At 39.8% G+C, this 22,329-nt stretch overlaps 1 protein-coding gene across 1 annotated transcript in view; it reads right to left on the bottom strand.

The window, feature by feature from the left end:
- The window catches only part of PDE4B (phosphodiesterase 4B), a 354,431-nt gene that overhangs the window by 4,649 nt on the left and 327,453 nt on the right, over nucleotides 1-22,329 (bottom strand). Inside the window, exons 7-14 of the mRNA XM_039233423.1 lie at nucleotides 12,477-12,570; nucleotides 6,464-6,642; nucleotides 5,092-5,190; nucleotides 4,785-4,949; nucleotides 4,030-4,129; nucleotides 1,758-1,912; nucleotides 1,525-1,647; nucleotides 638-820 (exon numbers count right to left, since the gene is read on the bottom strand). Coding sequence (XP_039089354.1) covers nucleotides 638-820; nucleotides 1,525-1,647; nucleotides 1,758-1,912; nucleotides 4,030-4,129; nucleotides 4,785-4,949; nucleotides 5,092-5,190; nucleotides 6,464-6,642; nucleotides 12,477-12,570 — 1,098 coding nt within the window. The remainder of the gene's footprint in view (nucleotides 1-637; nucleotides 821-1,524; nucleotides 1,648-1,757; nucleotides 1,913-4,029; nucleotides 4,130-4,784; nucleotides 4,950-5,091; nucleotides 5,191-6,463; nucleotides 6,643-12,476; nucleotides 12,571-22,329) is intronic.

The following is a 22,329-nucleotide window of genomic DNA, read 5'->3' as shown; positions in this document are numbered from 1 at the left end:
AGCCTTTGTGGGGGTATCAATACTTCTAGTGCCATACACTCTGCAGCTAGAGGTATATGAGGCATTTGGGCATCCTCCAGCCTCCAGCATATTATCCCCAGTCCTCGCACACAGGGAATCTGTAGCTCCGGACATGATCGGAAGATGTCAGCATGTTCTCAGAGGTAGAGAACCAACCATGGAAGGGGACACAGGACAGGGCGTTGACTGTGAGGTGGAAGAGGCGTGTGGAATGAGATCCACACCTGGCAGTGTACTTGATTATGGAGGGACAACGGACCCAGGGTGGGGGAAGCAACGATGAAGAGTAGAGCTCCTGGATTAGGACAGGGGTAAGAGAAATCTGGAGAGACGGCGTGGGGAGGTAGTAGCTCTGAGTTCAGTCAGCTGGATTTGTTAAGGTCATAGACAACTCCCTAAACAGTTTGAGGATACACAGACCAAACGTCGATGGGTTTCTGAGGACTGCTTTGTTTCCACCCTGTGAAACTGAGTGTGATGGAGAAGGCAAATGAGTCACATGTAGAATGGAACTAAATGGGTAGTTGCTTCCTTATAACTTCAGGAATTTGACAGAACCCTCTAGTTCTACAATCGGCAGAGCTCACAGAAACTTTGAAATTTTCATATTAGTTACCTGGGATTTTTCCACAGAAGCTGTGTGCTTATCACACATTGGGCTAATCTCCATTCCCCTCTCACGCTCTTTGTCTCCCTGCTGGAAGAACTCTTCCATGATGCGGTCTGTCCATTGCCGATACAACTCCAAGGACTTTGTGGGGTTGCTTAGGTCTGCACAGTGTACCATGTTGCGAAGGACCTGAAATCATCAAGTTTTGGAAATCTCAGAAAATTAGGTGTAAATACTACCAGAACATCTCATCCCTCTTGTACTAGTACACTTGGTACCCAACCTAAGAACATTTTAGTTGCATTATAATTGTGGTGCATACACCAAAAATGCTGTATTACAATGGTGCTGGCCAGACTTGGTTATTTACCATCATAGGAGTCCCAAAAGGGAAAATGTGTGTCTTCTCAGACTGATAGTCATTGAATGTAAAAACTGGAAGGGACATTAGAGGTCAAATGCTGCCATCGTTTCCCTTCCCCAGCTTGGAAAAAATGCAAAGAATTACTCAAAAGTAGATATCTTCATATTTTCCACTTGTGGAAAGAGACCAGCTGATGGCAGTTTGTGTAATCAAAACAGACCTAACAGTCTTCAAGTCAATGGGATTTATATCCAAACACAAGCTTTTGGGACCAGCAGTCACGTATCCCCTATTACAAACGAATTTTGCCATTTATTTTTAGAACTGAGAAATTCAATAATAGGGTTATGTTTTTCTTCATAAATTAGAGGATAAACTCAAATGTCCATTTTCCTTGTTCTTAAAATAAGCCCAAATTGTAATAATAACCATATATGAAACTAACTGGACTAATGTTTGCTTTCATTTTTTAATCATTTAATGTAGTTTGGTTTGGCTTTGTGTTAAATCAAAGGCTCTCATCAAATACCTGTATACGATCTGTGTAGTTGTCCAGAAGAAGAACACCTGAACTTGTAACTTTCTTTGTTTCCACCATTGTCTTCAGGTCCGCCAGCAGGCTCATATGTTTGGACATATCAGTTGCTAACACCTAGGGTAAAAAGAAACGAAACTATCATCAAACTCACTTGACTGAAAAGAATGGCGTTTCTTGTCCTGGGCAGGGAAAAGGAAGTGAGGGATATAGGAAGGAAGTCTTACCATGTCGATAACCATTTTCCTGAGTGTCTGGCGTTGCTTCTTGGTGAGATTCTGGAAAATATCACAGTGTTCTTCTTGTAGCAGTTTGAAACCCACAGCAAGGTGATGGTTTTCCAACACAGATTCATCATTATACATCAGAGCAAGTTCTGAATCTAATAAACAAGGAAAAAGGGCGAATTAAGAACAAAGGGATGTAATTCCAATGTTGGCACTACTTCAGTGTGAAATCAGATCCAGTTCTTTCTAAATGATGTTAGGAACCAAGATTCACGTGTCATTTCTCATCAGAGACACAGTTTCCCCCTCCAAGGGGAAATAGTCCGTTTCCAAGCAAATTATGCTTGTCATAGATATCGGTGCATAAGCTTTCTCTTTGACTACAATTCATGGTATTTTTAAGTCTTTTTTCTCCTTCTTCATTTCAGATGAAGAATTCACCATTCCCAAGCAATGAAACCCTATTTTTATCTCAGTTTGTAATTTCCTTTATGTCTTTTTGCTTTGGAAAGGAATAAAATGAAAATGCCACTAAACTTTATCAAATGTATTAGGATTTTCAAACTATTTCACTTTCTTATAGGTTCCCCAGTTCTGTCAATTGTGAGTTTTCAATTTTCAAAGATGTTAATAGTGTGAGTGTCAAATTTTGTGCTATCCAAATATGGTAACAAAACATTAATAATTTCTTGGAACAATCTTGATGTCAGATTTTCTGTCCTCTGAAGTATCTCAGAAATGGCAAGATCTGGATATCTAAACTATAGCTTCCAGCCTGCCTTTCACACAGAAGAGCCACAGACATCTTTTGTTAGGCAGAGTTGTGGTCTTCACTGGAGAATATGGTCAATAAATCTGGAAGGAACATTTTCTCTTAATAAAGAATAACAGCCAAGTGATGGCAATAGGTTCCTAATTGCAGATGTTGTCACTCATATACCATTGTTTTAACTGTATGCTTTGTGTTACATTCTCAGAATGGGTAGTAGGATATATGAAGTCATTTTAGCACTCCTGCCCTGTTCACCTTGTGATCAATCCCAGATCTGCAAACTGTCTTTATATGTTCTAGTGTTGTAGGTGGCTGTAGCAGAAAGACCACTTTTCTGTGTGAAGCTCACTGGCCCATATATGGTTTGGTTTGTGACACCACACTGTGCCAGCCAATACAATCCAACAGCCGGGTAGTTGCCGAACGTTTATATTCTTTCAGTAGAAGAACAAGGTTAAAAAAAGAATCTACCCTTCACCCAGATTATTCAGATATTCTAATTATAAAGTAGGACAGAGAATCTTACATAGTAAGTAGCTCAAGCATTCCTATAAAACCATCAGTACTTGATATTAGTACTGGATAACCAATATTCTCAGAAGAAAAAGAATTTGGGTTTTTGGCATTTAGAAATTATGCGCTAGCTGAGAAAATTCATGGGTTTTATTTATTTTTTTAATATTTGTTTATTTATTTTGAGAGAGGGTTCATGCATGAGCAGGGGAGGGGCAGAGAGAGAGGGAGAGAGAGAATCCAAGCAGGCACTGCATTGTCAGCACAGAGCCCTACGTGCGGCTCAATCCCATGAATAGTGAGATCATGATCTGAGCTGAAATCAAGAGTTGGACACTTAACTGACTGAGCCACACAGGTTCCCCAAATTCGTTCCCCAAATTTTCGCTGGCATGGATACTAAGTATTTTCAGCATAACAAAAGCATTGTGTCTAGCTTAAAGTCCTAAGACTGGACCAGCCTTAAATGTCACTGGCGTCATCTTCACTACTACAGACCGAGCATTCCAGTCTTTGTAGTTTTACTTCTGTTTGGAGGTTCCCATGCTCAGATCCAATATCTGAGCCTGCTTCCTCAGTGGAGAGGGATGCTAGTGGGTCACCATATTCTATGTGAGAGACCCGCATAACATTGACAATCATTATCACATTATCCCCAAGCCTTTCCTTATCACATTATCCCCAAGCCTTTCCTTGTCCTTACTGAATAATTTCACATCTTTTACTCTTTCCTCACATATTGTATTTTTCAAATGTTGAGTACTTTTTATGGTTCCCCTCTGACCCTTTTCAAGTTCTCCATGCAGCTCAAAAAATTATGTTTTTGGACTGGACGCAGTATCCAGGAAAGGTCTGACCAGCTTGAGTGGAATGAAGGATTACCTCATTATTACCCTTATTATCATCCATAATGAAAACATTAGGGGGAAAAAATGAACCAATGAATCATACAATTATCTCAAATGACTGTTCTAGTAGTGAACTCACTTGTGTTGATGAGAAACTGGTTGGAGACTCCAGGGTGATCAACATCATGGATAGCAGCTGCAAAAATGGCGGCCAGAATTTCCAAATCTGTGAAGACGGCCTGCAGAGTGAAATGAGCACATTTAACTCTGTATCCCACTGGCCTGTATCCTGCTTATTCGGTTTCATATTAAAGTATCCATTTCACTCTTGTTGGGAGAAGGATTGTTTGCTGATTTATAGACTGTCTCGATACACTAATTAAATATAGATTCTATCCATCATCATAAGGTTTCATGTGAAAGGGATGACAGTGACGCCCATGTCCACATCAAGCCTATAGGAAGGCTTTAGCGCCATGCCCCAGGTGAGGTCTGATGTTTGTTTCTTGGATAAGTGGTAGGAAAGGATGGGGCTACGTAACACAAGCATATACAAGTCAAAGAAGCAAGTCTGGCTGGGGATATACTACATAATAGATGCTGTTCTGGTCACTTAGAACACATAGATACTGGAGATACAATGAAAAATAAAGCACCCTGTTACTGCTTAACAATTAAATAATTTTTCAATTGTGAGAGATGTAAAGAGAGTCACTCTGATATTAGAGAGCAGAGTAAGTAGAAATACCTTTCATCTTTATTAGTAACCCAATTAATAGATGTTATACATAATAAAGAACCAGTTCAAGCAGGTGCAATTGTTTCTGTAAATATATTACATGTTGGATAGCATATATTTTAACGAGGATGGGAAGGTAATACAAAACTACTCACATCTAATGCTGGCGTAGAAAGAAGAACATGGGTTGACTGGGCTACATCAGCAGCGTGTAGGCTGTTATGATATGCCACATCAGAATGGTAATGGTCTTCTAAAGTCATCATGTAGGTTACAAATGTATCAGATGAGATTTTGAATGTCTTTAGGAGGTCTCTTTCCTATGTAGTAAAATGGTTTACAAAATAAATAAGTGGATGTCCAAAAATGAAGAAAAGTCAAATCAGGAAAGTAGACTGGGATGGAAAAACATCATAAAGAGCCATCTAACTGAATAAGCAATATTCTCTCCCTTTTACTTACCTGGAATATGGCATACATGATGCAGGTGAGGGGCCTATTGTGTGAATATCCAGCCACATTGAAGATGTTAAGGCCCCATTTGTTCAGGTCTTCAAGCTCCTATAATCAAAATTAGAGGAATTTTGAAATAAGTACAGTTTTGTTAGCATACCTCATTATTCTTAGTTTTTGGACAATGGCTGCTAAGTCTTTTGAGTGTCTATTTAAAGTATTCTAGTTGCATGAAGATTTGAAAATGGAATGGCCTAGGAGGTTGAGTGCCTTTTTCATTTTAGTTGCATGGTTCTGTATATTTTTTCAGAAAAGGGAGAGTGTGTGTCTAACTTACTGTTTTAGTTGTTGACCTGCATTTACACACCTCAGTCCTCAATCAAGCTGTATTCAGAGGTAGCTACAAGTGGCTAGAGGTCCCTTTGGCTCCATTTCCCCATCTCTCCTCTTCACTGATCACTGCCCCATTAGTAAGAGCTAAGAAACAATCTCCGGGGAACTCCTTTGCTCTTCGGTTATTATTCCAAAGGGCCAGGTAGGGGAGACTCCGCAGCTAGAATGTGCAGAAGTCAGTCCTAGTTTAATGTAAAAGGTCATGAAAAATGCCAACTGCAGAATATTCCATCTCAGAGCTCTCAGAGCTCTTGGGCTACAGACAGACCTGGGGGGAAACATTATTCAGTCCTGTGTTGTGGGATGATTCCAAGATTATCTGATTAAAGGAGTCATTTATTCCATTCTGAACTCTTGCCCGGAATAAGAGATCTAGGCTCTCCCCAGGCGCTTGCCCCAAAGTGAGATCAACCTTGCTGTAATGGCATCTCTCAGAAAGCCTCATTGAATGTCTGTTTGCTCACAGCATGCTCATTTCCTAGTGTCACAAGGCCAACATGACCTTGGCAGTCACCTTAGGTGCCCCCTGGTAGACATGTGCATTCTCTCTGTGCCTTCCTCCACAGTTGGGGTTTGGGCTCTGAGTCAGTGCTCTCAATCTCTCTCCTGTCTTCTTCTCTGGCTCTGCCATTCAGTGCAGATTCTTCAACTAGTCCTTGGTATATAGCGCTGGTCTGTCCTCTGGGACAATTCAATCCTGTCTCCTGGCCTTCCTATGGATTCTCCCTGTGTGCCTTTGGTAGGATTCTCATTCATGAGGAACTTCCATTTATAAATCCAGCTCAGAATTAAACAAGAGTCCTTTGTTGTAGAAAAAGGGTCTTGAATTAGGTGCCCAGCAATGGACAAAGAAGCCACACTAGCCTTCTTATTGTCCAATTTAATAACAAAGCAAACACGATCACTGCTATTTTCTAGTAGATAGTTTTGGGCAGCTACCTGCTGTGGAGCAGAGAACTACATACGCTCACCCCCAGCTCATGCATACCTTGGCCAGATGATCTTCATTTTCCGTGTTAACTCCAAAGCGTGAGATGCTTGTATTGTTTAAGCTTGAGCTGTGCATCAGTTTTTTCACTCCGCTTATCTGCGTCATGAGCTGTTGCTTTTTCTTTTTCTCTCTGTCCTTCTGGGTGGGAGATGGAATCTCCACATCATTCTGCTTGTCTGCAACAAAGGGAAACCATTTTCAGCCCAAGTGTGCCAATGAGAACCCACTGCAATATGCAAAACAACTTCTAGTGTCCTGTAATGGGTTTTACATCTCATAAGGGACTGTCACACATTATCTCACTTGTCCAGGGCAATCCTGTGAGGTGGATGGGGAAAATAGGAGAATTTCTTGCTCCATTTCTTTGCTAAGCAAACTGAGGCCTAGAGGAGCTAAATAAGTTGTCCAAGCAGTGGCAGAGGTAGGATCAATCCCATATCTTCTATGTGTAGTGTAATTTACAATTACACTTCTATAATTTTAAGGGAGGTCATCAATATTTATACGTAGATTTTTTTAAGTAAGTAATTTAAATGTTTGTAGAATAGAAAACGTTCCTGCAGCCAAGCTCAGGTTCATAAAAACTTTATGTTCTGCTCATTTGATTATACTTATATTAATTTTTTTAATTTAAAAAATCCATACAACTTTAACTGGATATGACATCACTTCAGTGTAGATGAGCAGTATATCAGTGAGGAAATAAATGGTTTGTAATCTTCAAATAAATACATTAATCCTTGGCTTATTACACCACCATTTGAGTTTAGAGGAGAACTACATCAGTTTTCCTTCATGCTTTATTTGTATTCATTTTACTAATTAATAATAAAACAATGCCTCTCATTTGTAACAGGCATTAGATTTATTGAAATATTTATGCTTATTAAAGATTTATGCTGATCTCATTTAATCATTTAAAACATTCTGCTACAACAAGGTAATAGCACAGGTAGGATTAGCGACGAAAACATCTACCTTCTCCTAGAGGTTCTTTCCTCTATTTCATGCTATTAAAAGTATCAGCAACCAAATATTCCATTTCACTTCACAGGGGCCTTTATCCTGAGTACTTACAAAAAATGTACAAATTCTCTCAGGCCACAGGGATGCTTGTGAGTGCACTGAGGCAATATTCAATTGCTTCAATAGCTACTTCATTGAACTAAATGACACCCTGTGGCTGAAAGAGTTAATTCAGCTTTCTGAAAGTCCTGGATGTATCTCTGCTTGTTACAGTCAAAATGAGGACAAAGATAACTTCTCTATTTGAAAATGACATGGTTCCAGATGGCATGCTGGGACCTAGACTATTTGCTTTCAACTCTTGCAAGATGATGGCATAGTCACATGTTTTCCCCAGAGACCTCTTCCTGCTCCCAGGGCCCCGTGGACAACTCATCAAAGCAGAGCAAGCACTGGGAGACAGAAGCAGCACCATGGACGCATCCGCACTGGGAGCGGGGCTATTCTCTGTCCCTATTGTCCCCGTATTATCTTCAGGTGTCAGAAGCTCCTAGACTCATCGGTCTATGATTTTGCCTATGCAGGAATTTTAGTGGTCATCTGAATTAGTTTAGGGGTTTCCAACCTGGTTCAGCATCAGAAGCACCCAGGGAACTTTAGAAAAATAACAGATTATGAGTCCCACCCAGTCCTACTGAATCAGTATTTTTGAAAAGGCTTCCCAAGTGACACTGACGATCAGAGCCAGGTTTGGGAACCAATAATAATCCCACACTCTTACTTTTCAGATGAAGTCAGCAATCTGCCCAAACTCAAAGGGCAATTTATTCAACAGATATTTATTTTGCAATTACTCAGTTCCAGACACAGTGACTTAATAGCATACATAGAACCCAGGCCTTGAGGTTCCTGTTACAAATTTCTTTCTGGTCTCACAACCTCTGGCAAAACCCCCCACTATATATCACATTATTCTTGACATTACTTTTCTGTCTGTCACTTCACTCCTAATAATTAGTACTTATTGCTAAAACAAAAGGCCAGAATAGCCTGTGCCTTTCCCGATGACCTTGCTTCACCATTCCTCACGTCTGATTAAAGAGGCTGTTAGATTCCCCTACGCTGCTGCAGATATAAAAGGCTCTAGTGGGACCAGAAGCTTTCCCCTGTGTTAACTAAAGACTCCTTGTAACAGTCAGTAATTGAGCTGAACCACTACTGTGTCTGGAACATTACAATAAAGAAGAAGGCCATTATTCACAGACAGCACCAATCTGACATTAATGGGTGTTTCCCTCCAGGCACTGGGACAACTGATAGGTTTCCCTATTCTGAACTTCCTCTGTTAAAAGCTTAGCCGGTGCAATGTGGAAATAACCTGAAACACAGACTCAAAGAATCTCCATTAACACAGTGAATTTACACTTACAGTACAGATAGAATACAGTGGAGAACTAGCGGGTAAGCATAAAACAAATGAAAAAAAACAGATGCAAAAAATGGTCATGTCAGAACTCTGCTAATGGCATAACTAGAGGTGCTTTTCTTAGAACACAGCATTTAATCATGCAAAATTTCTAAATTCTTGTCCTTGTGTCGTTGAAATTCCACGTTCTACACTTTAAGACAAGGTAGCGGATTTAAAAAGAATGAGTTTTCTCTGTTTATAAAAATATTTACTAAATTATAATATCATATCTAAATATCTTGCTTTACCTATGCTCCCTTTCTGCAGGGCCCGCTTCACTTCCTCTCACTTCTCCAAGCTCATGATCATATAAGCATCAGTAAGTGCCTGGATGGTAAATGGACTCTTTTAACTATTCTATCTAGACACCATCCTTTAGATCAGCACAAGTGTTTAGAAACAGCACAAGTTTCACAGATCATTGGAGTAAGGGATCCCCTCCTTCCCAGATGATGCATTTTAACATTCAATGACTCTTACTGTACTAATGCTCTTTAATTTTAACTTAGAGTACTAAGGTCTTCTCAGTTTTTGCTCACTGAGATGGTTGCTATGCTCTGACAAGACCCTTTTATACTAATAGGAACCTTTAATAAACATATCTTATTTTTAGGTCTAATGATCTTGATTCCTAAAGACTTTTCTCCAAAAGAGTATATATATTATTTAAATACCCATAAATGTGATTTTCTTCTATATGGTCTGAGTTCCCAACAGCCTTCTTTCCTAGTTAAAGAAGTGACAGGGTATTTAGGTCTGGGAGTCAAGAGAGCAAAGCCTCAGCTCTGAATCAGGAACATAATAGCCAAATAATCTTGATTAGGTTATTTTGCCCTTCTGGGCCTGTTTTCTCTCTAGTAAAATGAGGGAATTGGACTACGAGGCCATTAAGGTCCCTTGCGGATCTAACAGTTTATAAAGAAGGCTTCATTCATGCTTCTCCAGGAATATTCATCCCACAAGACAGGATTCAGAGTTCCATGTCCTGCATTTGCAGTTTGGAAGCAAGTCTTACTTGTTTGTTTGCTTTTCAGAACTGTCAAATTGCAAGCTTACAGTCTCTTACAGAGAATCCAGGCTGCTGGGAATGTCTTAACAAAACTGAAAGACTCAGTCCATGGCAGAGTCCTAGAATGTTAGAGTTGGAAGGGATCTGAGACGTAATTTATTCCAGAGCTCTCATTGTAAGATGAGGCAAATAATCTATCTTTGGTTTATATGACAGATTTTTTTTTCTCCCTATATTTTCCCAAGAATATAAATAAATACATAAAAATTTAATAATTAAATAAAAATGTAATATGTCTGGTCTGTTTGATCAGGTCTACTTTGCATACATGCACATGCATGTGTGCTCACACACACACATACACCCCCGCCCCCACACACACACCTTCCTAACGCTGAGTCTGTAAGAATTGAGATTCTAACACCTTCCCCGACAACTTGTTCTTGATAATTTAATTTTTTGGACTAATGACAAGCCAAAAGATTGGTTTTCCTCAAGAGATGTGCCAAATAGCAAATGAAATATTCAAGAGAGAGTTGACATTTGCCTGTTCTTGAGGGACACAATGTTGACCCTGAGAGCTATCTTTATTATCAGCCTATGATGATAAAAAAGATTAGTATGCTAAGCAATTGAAAAATTAGTATGCTAAGCAATGCTTGCCTTCCTTGGCAAGCTGATGGTAAAGGCGACTACCAGTGTAAGAAAGCTGCCTCTGCACAGTCTTGGGTGACAAAGGGCTCAAGAAGCTTTATTCCAGTCCTGAGAGTCTCTCTTGAGAAGACAGATAAGCCCTGGCATTCTATTTTTTTAATTATTTTTTAATTTTTAATTTTTGAGAGAGAGGGAGACAGAGACAGAGCGTGAGTCGGGGAGGGACAGAGAGAGAGGGAGACACAGACACAGAATCCGAAGCAGGCTCCAGGCTCTGAGCTGTCAGCACAGAGACAGACTGACACAGGGCTCGAACTCACAAACCATGAGATCATGACTTGAGCCGAAGCCGACGCTTAACCAACTGAGCCACCCAGGCACTTCAGCTTTGGCATTTTAAAATGCAATGTTTATGAGAACAAAAATGAGTTTGTGCACTGATCAAGATTTTCTTCTTCTCTCCCACAGCCATTAGCCTGGAGAATGTACGACTGTAACTGGGTGTTGCACGGAGCAGAGTACATTTGAAACGGAGAGTGGAAGATGTCTGTCTTCAAAGGAATGCAGGGGGTTAATGGAGAAGAAAAGGATCAGTACATAGCACTTTCTGTTCAGTTAGATGTTAGCTACTTCTTTGAGCTAGGATATATGAAAGTTCTTCTCCTTTGTTCCCTGACCAAGGTGTTGTAACTGCAGCTGGAGAGAACCAGGTGCCGAAGGCACCCACATACTGGAAACAGTTGGAAAGGCACTTATTAATCATGCCTCTGCCCATCCGCTGCAGAAAACTGCCCTGAGCTCTGCACTGGGCTGATCAGAGATTGATTGGCTGACAGTGGAAACTGCTCTGGCATTAGAGAAATAGGATTGATTTTTTAAAATAAAACCAGAAGAGGTGTGTTTCCATAAGGCCCCAAGGCAAATGTTCATGGATTCAATGATGTGTAGCTATGCCAAAAAGAGGGGAGGTGTGATGTTCAGCTGTAAGAATGGGTCCTTTCCCTGCATAGTGGAGTTCAGTAAACGAGCATAATTCAGCAGTATTTGAAAGTCAACAGAACCAGACTCTAAATGCTACTCATTTACTTTAAAGGAGAGATTCGCATGTTCCGCATGCCTTATTAAAGGAAAAAAATAATCTAAATACGGTCACTATACGATAGAATGGCTTTAAACATGAGCTCAGAAATCCCTAGTAGAATCACACAGGATGCCTGACAGTACGTGAAGATCTTTGATGCAAACCTTTTCTGTCAGTGTCATGAGTTAAGTACCAGCAATGTGACAACAGAACACAATAGATAAAAGCATCTGATTGGGAAGACAAGGATGCAGCTTGCAGAAAGCCAGATCTTTCAGAGATGTGCACATTCGTTTCTTCCCATTTACTTTTATGAATAACTCAGTAAAACAATAGTCAAATTATTTCCAAAGCTTATTCCCCTGGGACAAATCACCACACAGTTACTCTCCAACCACATCTCTTATAAACCACCTAAGAGGAAATCTTTTGCTGAAAGCCCAGTTATTGGAAGAATTTAAAGAATACAACGTCAAAAGAGCCAATAAAGTGGTCCCTCAGGTTTGGATGACTGAGCACCCCCAGCTTCAGAGGTCTTGGCCAAGATGGAAGTGGGTGGGTAGATAAGGGATGACCTGAGGTTCACAGAAATACAATTAGCCTATAATAACCTTCTGCCTTTGATGGGCATTTTCATTCTTTTCTCCTTTTTGTAACACCTTTCTGCTTTTTTTTTTTTTTACCTTAAATGTTGTCCTTAGTTCTTACTGAAAATGGCTTTTTCTGTAACTTAACCCCATTCCAAATTCACGTAGGGCTATCACTGATGGGTTGCAGAGACTAATCCTGAAAAATCTCAGTTACAAAACAGGTTTCCCAGTTAATATCTTACCTAAGAAAGTATTTGAAATGTATTCAGAAACCTGGTTCCCTGATCGGCTCATCTCTGAGAGGTGTGTCAGCTCCCGGTTCAGCATTCTCTTGAACTGTTTGTGAAGAAGAAAAATGTGTTAACCACCCAAAAAATAGCAAATGATCACCTCAGATGTTTTCAACTTTGCTAAGAACCAAGAGGTTGGAGGAGCAGATACCATTAAATAAATGATACTGTTTCTGCAAAATACAATGCCTCCTTAATGCGAAATCATTCCAACGTCATCTTAGGGAAAAGAGGTTTTCTTAAGATTTCTTAGAATTAACATCTGATTTTTTTTGAAGATGCAAACATAGGAAAAGGAATTTTAATAGCGGTCATGATAATTTCACTTGAAAATGTATCAAGTTTGAAAATATATTTACTGGAAATTAACTTGAAAATATAATTTGAGAGGAGATTATATGTAAAAAGTTTAGGAGAAAACTGAGGGAAAAAAATGCATCCTTTACAAATAGAGCTGCATAAAAAGAATAGCATTAAAACACAGCACCGTCTATTTCAATACAATGTAATACAACATGCCCTTATTTTACACTAAGCAGCTTCAGTGGGCTAAGTGACAACACAAATGAAATCATTACAGATGTTTTCTACTTCACAGAAGCATACAGATGTAAATGTTTCACATTCTATCAAAGACACATAACAGAATCAGATTAACCCACCTTGATGTAACCCCAAGATACAGATAACAAATAGTTTGCCTCAGGCATTTTGGAAAGCTCTCCTCGCCACAATCCACAAATCCCTTGGAAAGAATTCAGTGTTCTGAGAGAGCAGTCCCGAGAAAGGATGGGGAAAGCCTTGCAGGTTCAGTGGCAAAATAATCAAAGCTTATAAAAGACAAAGTCTCCAAAATTTAGGGCATTTCCTAATCCAAACAAAGCCCATCTTCACACTCCATTCTTACAAGAAGCCTATGCTCCCTGCTTCTTTCCTGGCAGAGAGAGTAATGAAATCAGGAATTGCACGAAGGAGCAAGAGCCTGCCTAAATGAATTCAGCTGGCTGGTTTGCAGCCCTTATGAATTATGAATAGTCCTGGTGGCCGAAGGGGTTTCTACTCTAGATTAGTCCTGCTCAGCTGAACTCTGCAAGGAAGGAGCAATTCTTCTTTCCTGAGGGGTTGCCAGGCTGGGAAACACAGCCATCTTTTAAAAAGCAGAAGATTAAAATGGAGGAAGCCCCATGAATATTTAAGTAAATCTGAAGTCGGTACCCTCCCCCATTTCAGCTAGGTGTTCTTAACCCTCTCTCCACTGCAGAGACCGCCCTCTGCACAGACTCAGCTGCACTAACAGTTTCAAAGTGATGGTGCATTTGATTCATTTACTTCCTAAATCTTTTTTTCTTTAAAAAAAAAAAAAAAAAACTGAAAACAGGTTAGAACTGTGGCTGTCATCAGACGAGGCTTTCAGAATACAAGTACTTTTTTTTTTTAAAGCTTGCTTTTTGGAGGATTTTTTGTACACCGACAGTGTGTGCTGATGCGTTCAGTCTTCTTTCACAGTGAAGCAAATGGAAATAGAATTAACGCATTTCATTTAAAAAGTACTTCATTTGCAGAATGCCATTTTCTCCACTGCATCAGCTCACTAATATGCATATTAGGTTGCATTCGACAAATGAATTAAACGTGTTTGACCTTTTCAATCTAGGATCTAGAATGTGTTTGGAAATGTAAGCTATCATTTGCTGCAGGAATGGTGAATTTTTTGGGTTATGAATGACTATGCTGTTTTGGTATTTTAGTGTTAAACATTTTTCTAATTCATGTGAGAAATATCTAGGAGTTAAATTAATTTTCATTTCATTTTAGCAATCTAAGGCATGTTGAGAAAGTCATTCCCTTCATGTAGACTCTCAATCTCTCTCTCCCTCCCTCCATCCTTTCCTCCCCCGCCCCCTTTCCCGTGTCAGCATTAGACAGCACAGGCTAGAGTAAAGTCTAAGACCAGAGCCCTACTGCAGTGAGCTTCCCAGGCCCATCCCACCCCCTTTCTTCTCCCTCCTCTCTGTTACCCCACCCTTGGACTCCCAGAAGTTCAAGTACAGCATGTTAAAGCAATAGCAAAGCACCATGGCAACAGCCCCCACACGCAATTGGCTCTCTTTCCTGTGAGGCTTTCTCCTTTCAAATGAGCATCCTGCACCAACAATGGCTTCACTTCAAGCATCCAAGCCCCTGTCATGCCACTGCCTGTGCCCAGGAGACCCAGCCTTTTTAGCTGAGGGCAACGCAACTTAGTATTGTTGCCTGCTGGCTCACTGCACTATGCATTGTCTCAAAGAGGTTCTGGGGAACCCTGCTTGCGTATGTGTGTTTTCCCATGATACAATATGTTAGTAACAATAACCAGGATCTCAGGGTCAATCGGCTCAGCCAGTGGGTTTTAACTACTGAACCTCTATGCAATTTTGAACTCCAGGTGAATCACTTAAGTTCTAAGCTATTTATCTTTTAAGACATAGCTGTTTGGTCATAATGGCCTCTCATTTTTTACTTCTCAAAAGTCAGGCACTTACACTAAAGACTCAGAAGCTGGAAAAGTCAGGTTTCTATGCTCTGATTAAGGAGCTAAATTTTGGCAAAGGAGGAAACTTTACTTGAAGCACTGTATAAATATCTTGAAAAAAAAAAAAAGCCCAGAGACAGATGATTCCTTTAACGACATCTCTGCGTAAGACTTAGCCAAATGTAACATTCAAATGCCCCATCCTCATTTCGGTTCCTTTGGTCTGTGAAATACTTAGGAAGATTTTAGAGTCAATCATAGTTCAAATAAACCATTTTATTATGTATTAGATAGATATTTATTGAACATCTAAAACATACCAGGCAAAGCATTAAATATAGAGCAGTAAAAAAAAAAAGGAGGACTCCTTTTAATGCTCTTAATCAACTTTTATCCTAGCAGAAATCATCAGATAAAGTAGGCATGTGAGTTAACCACAACAGTTAACAGTCTGGAGAGAGTGGGGTTGGTTCTTTATTAGTCATATTGGCTCCTTAGCTCAGAGTATAAAAGCAGGTAGAAATTCAAAAATGAACGTTTCAGAAAGGAAAAACTTCTCCTTCCTCTCTTTCTTTGACCTCTCATTGCCACAAAATCCTGTTGGGATACACTTTCAGTCCCACTGTGGGGACAGGGAAGTATCTCTCGGCTGTGGGGCTGAGAAGAAGCCAGACTCTTCACCTTCCCTGCATTTCTTACAGAAGGAGTAAGCTACAGAAGAAGTACAAGGCATATCACCTCCCTCCTTCTCATGCCTATGGGCACGGCAGTGCCACCAAAAACCAAAGTCATCCTAAGGGAACCATAAAACACATAACACGATGAAGTACGCAAATGGAGGTCACTCTGGGTCAGAAACTGACCCAATCCTAAAATGTCGCTTAGCAACAACCTGTGGTTTTCCTCCTCCAAAAGGAGGGCCCAACCACACTGACTAAGGCAATCACCACTCTCATCCAAAAGCATTTTGACGAGCCCACTCATGCTGGGCTCTGGATAAACTAAGAAAGGCCGACTTGGCCTTCAAGGAGCAGACAGGGCTATCTTCTACATTCTGGTAAGGTAGGGGACAATTAGAATGATTTGTGTGGCCTATGTGATGAAACACACCAAGGAGTGGAGCGGATATGAACTATGCTTTAGATATGAAGGCTGAGGAAACAGTTGGAGAGTTTGGCTTAGTTGGGTTTTCGGTGTCAGACTCCCATACGAAGGTTGTTTCTGTTGGGCCAGAGACAGCCACGATGTAGTAGACAAAGCCTGTCATTCTTAGCTCTCCTAACAGTCCCGTGAAGTCACTTCACCTCTCAGGTATAAAATGAAAATGATGCATGGTTTTTGGCCCTCGGCCTTTCAATCTGAACCTGTCATGATTCTACGATAAGTTTTGTGGCAGCCTCCCACAGAATGGACAAATACTTACCAGCAACTGATATTTCTCAGAAAATAAAACTCTCTCAACACTACTGAGAAAAACACCTGAGATTGGAAATGCTTCAGTCCGTAAGAATAAGTCACCAGCAACAGAAAAGACACATTTCTCATGTCTCCAGAGTTTGATATTCTAAGACTCTTGGAATCTCCCTGTCTACTTAGCACGTTGTGTGTTCAGGCCAGACAGGAAGGTAAAATAGCTACTGAGTGAAACTGTGTCCCAAGCAGTTACAAGATTGAAAGGGAATGGACATTATTTCCTTTGTCAAATGCAGGAGAGAGATCCGCAAACAGGAGCACACTATGTCAAAGATAGATGTGTCTTTACTACCTAATGTACACAGATCCTATTTTTCTGTTAAGAATCTGCCTTCACAAGAAAGCCCTGTTAGAGCCTACCTAGAAATAATGTCCCCAGAGGAAATGGCTAGAGCCCCTTTTGAGCACAGACAAGCAGTCTGTGAATGGGCCCTTAGTAATACAAATTCCTCCAAAGCTTCCTAAGCTTACACCCAACACTAGATTTGCAAACACTGCTAGAAATTGCAATTATTTTTTGAAAATGGAAAAAGATATCATTCTCTTTAAGTGATTTAATCTTGCTTGCCTACGATATATCTTCTTTATAAAATCATACGTGGATGTTTTTGAATAGGCTACCTTTCCGAGTGGGAAGTTATTTAAAACACATAATAGCAAAAGCTGAAATTCAATTACATTTGATAGGAACATTCTGTTTTACGACTTTAATTATTGATTTCGCTTCAATGCTATATACAGAGATTACATTCTTCTGAGCCGGTTTTTTGTGGAATGGTGGAACACTTGATCCCTTTTCTATATTTCTCATGAGTGTTCTGGTTTGAGCTTTGTGCAAAGATCCACAGGCAACCTAGAGCTCTCTTGGTAAAGAGTTTTTAGTTACACTAATCGCACAGGAGGCGTAACATAGAAGGATCCCAGAGACTCACCCCCGGTCTAAAACTTGGTGGGTTTATGTTTCTAAGACGATTTCCGTTTCTAAGACTAAAGCAATTCAGAAGAGTAAGAATATGAGGGGCTAGGATCAAGCACATGGAAGGGCTTGTGAGGGGGGTGACCCGAGTTTCACTGAGGAGTGAGTCTTCAGTGATCAAAAACTAGGTAAACAGGCACCTTCCTCTCATTGATAACCTCACGCTGAAGTCTGTAGGTGAGAACTGTGTGGATGAAAAAGAAAAAAAAAAAAAGGAGCCAAAGAGAGGAAGACCGCTCTAGCAGTTCCCCTGTGGGTGGCCGTCGACGCAGGAGCCCATCTGTGAGACAGGCGCCTTATTGTGTGGGACCTTCCTGTTTTTGCAGTATGAAACAACTACCAAAGTCATTAAAGTCACAATGACTTTATTAGGGACTAAATTTTGACTCACATTTTACACTCTGTTAGTCACATCTTAATCAGAATTCCCGGGCATCAGGGAAGCAAAGGGGCTGAAAATTCCTCCTCAGAATGCTCGCGGTGGTAGAGGAAGTTGCAAGCGCGGTACACATTTCAGTAAAATGTGCCAGCAAGGAGGGCTCTTGTCTCTGTCTTCGTTCTGGCACTAACTCCATGTGTGATCTTGGGCAAGATAAACTGAGTTTTGGGGGGCTCAGGCTGTTTTTGGCGATGGGCACAGTTTCTTTAATTATGAAATGGCTACCTTCCAGGGTTCCTTCTTATTTCAAAACGTTGCTTTTTTCATACTCCTAATTTTACATGCAAAGAACACCCAAAGAAGTGAAGCATTCTAATTTCTAAGCATCTACACTTTCCTTTGCCAAATCTGATGTAAACAAAAAGCAGGGATATAGTGTACTTTCTGTAGAACCTTTTGTCATACTCACGATTTTCATAACTCTTAACATTTCAGATTCTCTGACAGTAAGCATGTCATCTCCTGTCTCCTTTTCTGTCTTTCCCTCTCTATCATCCATTTGAAACTTGATGTCACAGTTTCCTTAATGACCAGTTTGTCTTATTTGAGAGGCAAATGGAATTGAACTGAATGAGTGGGTAATAGGGCTCAGGATGGAAGAACATGCCATTCATTGTCCACTAACATTTACTGAACTAGAAACTACAATTCCATGGTGGGCCATCCCAGAAGACAAGCGCTGCTGTGCTAACTTTCTGGAGCAAACCCTCGGTATCCCAGGGAATAATGTTAGGTCATTCTAACTGTCCATGTGCCACATCAGAAAGAAATTCAACTAAACATACTAGAATTGAGTGATTCTCTTCTTCACTGCCCAGTGGTATAGTAATCCATAATAAATATGTAATGAAAAACAAGCATGAACATCTCTAGCTTATTCTCCAATAAAACATTGGCATTTATGATGAAGCTAAAATTGAATAAATCCTACTTGCTGGTTAAAGGACAAGTATCTGCTCCAGTGACATTTAAAAAGAGGGACAAACGATTAGTGCTTTCGTATATTAAATTGAAAAAAAAAAAAAAACCCAAAAAGAATTTAAACACAACACTTTAAAACTTGACAGTAGGTCTTGAACAGCCCTCAAAATGATTAAGTGTTTCTTCCTATTTATCCTCTTTGCTGCTGTCTGTTTTTCTTGGAATTTCTGAAAACTTTTCAAGAGGAGATATGGGATACATTATTAGGACACTAAAAAATGGACCTCTCTTATACCCCAAGTAATTCCCATAAAAATGTTTAGAGAAATTTCTCATGACTTAACATTCTCTTAATTCTTAAAGCTGCTACAGTGACACAATTAAATAGACAAAAGACACTATTAAAGACATATTTCAAAATCATATACTGTGTCAGGTATAGAGGTATTGTATATTTTTCAGATAATTTAAAATGTTCAAACTTGTTCTTTTTGACAGAGGTCTTTCCTTCTGGTAAGAAGCACAGCAATACTGCGTCTGTTACTAGAGCTTCACAACTGCATTTTATGTTATTGAGCCTTACCTTTTAATCTGGCTATTAATAGAAATAGACCCAAAAAACCCAAAACGAGGTACTTTGGCAAATTTGGGTGCTGGCCTGACAAATAAAAGAGAGCAAAGGCCTTTCTTTAACAGATGACAAAAATCATTGCGGCAACTGAAAAAAAGATCAAGGAATCAAAATACACTATTTAGTTACCCTTTTGTTTTTGCATTTAAGCTGTCTACAATTTTTTTTTTCCTCTCCATAATGGCTAATATTTAACTTCAAGCTTCTAAAGAAAGTTCTAAGGCCATGGGGGCATTAATGTGATTCTAAAGCAGATGACTAAGGTTTCTATTGAACCATTTCACAGCAAGAAGTTCAACAAGTTTCTATACTTTTAAAGTTAGAAAACTTGCCATAGGTCAGAGCCATAGACCATGCAGTCTAGTGTCTTCTACTGACTAGCAGAAAACAGGACCTTCGTATCTGACTTGGATGCCAGTGACACAGAACAGGAAAAATTTCCCCCAAACATGTGCTTTCTTTTTATATCTCCATAAGTATTTGTCATGATTCTCTTTAAGAACTGATCCCATTTTTATTGGAACATCTCCTAGGTTGTTTAAAATTCTGCCCTATGTATTACCTTATTAGAATTCCCAATATTTTTGCAGCCACAAGAATCTACCATAGCTGGTTTTTGAGATTACTCCTCTAATTCCTTAAACACATCACTGGCATATATTGCATTTTCAATTAATTATATTGATTTCAGCTAATTATGGTCACATACCCTTTGAGATAAAAGACAGTGTGAAGCATTCAAAGACAATGTGAAATCATTACTTCTAGATTAACAGCTTCCCAGACCTGGGTTAGCCCTCCAGTCTGGAAATTTCCAAGATCCCTTCCAGGGACCATTGAATAAAGAAAACCCGTGGGCTACATAGAAATATCATTTTATTCCCTGAAAGCATATACATTATCTGTTTTGGCATTTTTATAATCCCTACAATAGACTATGCACTTACAAACTGACAAGAACCTGCCACAGGTGGGAGGCTTGAACATATTTTTGAAACGTAAAGGATGAAAATGGTGGTCTTAAGTAATTTTATTCTATTAAAAATTGCATTATGCATTCCATTTTCTTATTATTAGCCACCACAATTCAAAAGAGATAGACGAGTGCTTTGCACAACAGTGCACCCCCAATTGTATGGTTTGCCAGTTAATGGAAGGCTTATAAAAGTAGTTTCAGAGTCGGATGTATAGGTCATATACATGAAGTAGAGGGGCTTCTGATTATAGCTGGCCTTACCAGGGAGCTTCCCCAGCAGAAATAGGACTCTAACAGCAAAGTCAACGTCACACTAGTATGTCATACGATCATCATCTGAACATCCAGCTGAGTCTGGAAACAAAATCCCAGCCTGGGAAACGTGGCAAGTCATTGAGTAAGAGACTACATTTTTCCAACTTAAAAATGGAAGGTTAGAAATTAAACATGTAAAGCAATTGGCAAAGTGTCGGTAGCACTTGTACTTTATTCCACAGGGTTTATACTTGAAGCTGATGTTTTGTTTCTCAGTTTTGTTTCTGAATTTTAAGAGAATCTCAGCTTATGGGATGTTCTTCATGTGAGTTTGCATTTGGGTGGAGCTTTCAGCTGGCTCTGCTCAACTCTCAACTCTTGTTGTTGACAGAGGCTGGTATAATTAACTACACAATTCTCACAACACGCTACTGCAGGTGTGACGCAGTGCTATGTCATATTGATTACATGACACACGAGTTACTCATAGAAGTTCTGGCTCACTGGGTGACACTTAGATTATTCACCAGTCTAAGGAGTGTAAACCAGAATTGCCAGAAAGATAGATGTAGCCCATCAAATGAAACTATAACTCAAATTGGCCTTGTGTTAAACCTGTACCGTTAAAAAAATACATACACATTCTGAGATGTCCCGCTCTTGCCAACTCAATCCATTCATGACTCCGTGACTTAGTCAATTTCCTCACGTTAAGAGACTTTGGAACTGTTCACATATTAACAAAAACCATGAATGGCCACCAGTTACCTCACATATTGATAACAGCACCAAATATTCATTTTTCTCAGACTGCCACAGTGGCAGTATGGTCGAATAACACATCTGAATTAATTGAATATGTAGCTGGTATAGCAGTGAGAGGAGTATCAGCAATATGTCAGAAATGAAAAACATAACCAGACTATGACAGAATGACTAAGCTGCTATACTCCAGTCACAACAGATATGCAGAGAGGCTGAGTTTCAGACACAACATGTGTTCATAGATATGTTCCCAGCTACGCATGCATTGCCTTTCTCCGAAGGGCTTAGATTCTTGGCCACAGGATGTAGACTTTTCAAGAGAAAGGTAAACCAAATACCCCAGCACCAAACCAAATAACAGCCAAGGTGTGCGTCATTCTGTTCACAAAGTAAGAGCATTTGACCCTGGTGACGTTGTTCTCTGTTATCTGACTTTGAGTTTGGGAGACGGCTCAGGAGCAAGATTTTGCTGCATCTGAGGGTACTTTCAAGAGTCACTGTAAACCAGATGGGGAGGTTCTCATTCAGCCGAACAACTAGAAAAAATGTTTTTTTTGAATTGGGCATGGCAAGCAACACGGTGTTTGTGTAACAGGAAACAGGATGGCTGGGTTGTAATGGATTTGCTGCTAACAACATACTTGCTTCTGGACAAATTAGATTACGTTTCTGAGCCTCATGCAAACGATATTTGTTTGAATGCCTACCATGTGCCTAGAGCCATTTTAAATCCTGGCACTACAATAGTGGACAAGGTAGACACAATTCATGTCACCAAAACCTTGAAAGGAACTTGGCCATTTAAAGTTTTAAAGGAATATTTTCAAGGTTTCCATACATTGAGCCACTGAATAATA

This window comes from Hyaena hyaena, unplaced genomic scaffold (genome assembly GCF_003009895.1).
Source record: "Hyaena hyaena isolate Hyena2069 unplaced genomic scaffold, ASM300989v1 scaffold_75, whole genome shotgun sequence".
Classification (NCBI taxonomy): domain Eukaryota; kingdom Metazoa; phylum Chordata; class Mammalia; order Carnivora; family Hyaenidae; genus Hyaena; species Hyaena hyaena.
Note: the sequence above shows the minus strand (reverse complement) of the source record. Positions and strands in the feature narration are given on the sequence as shown.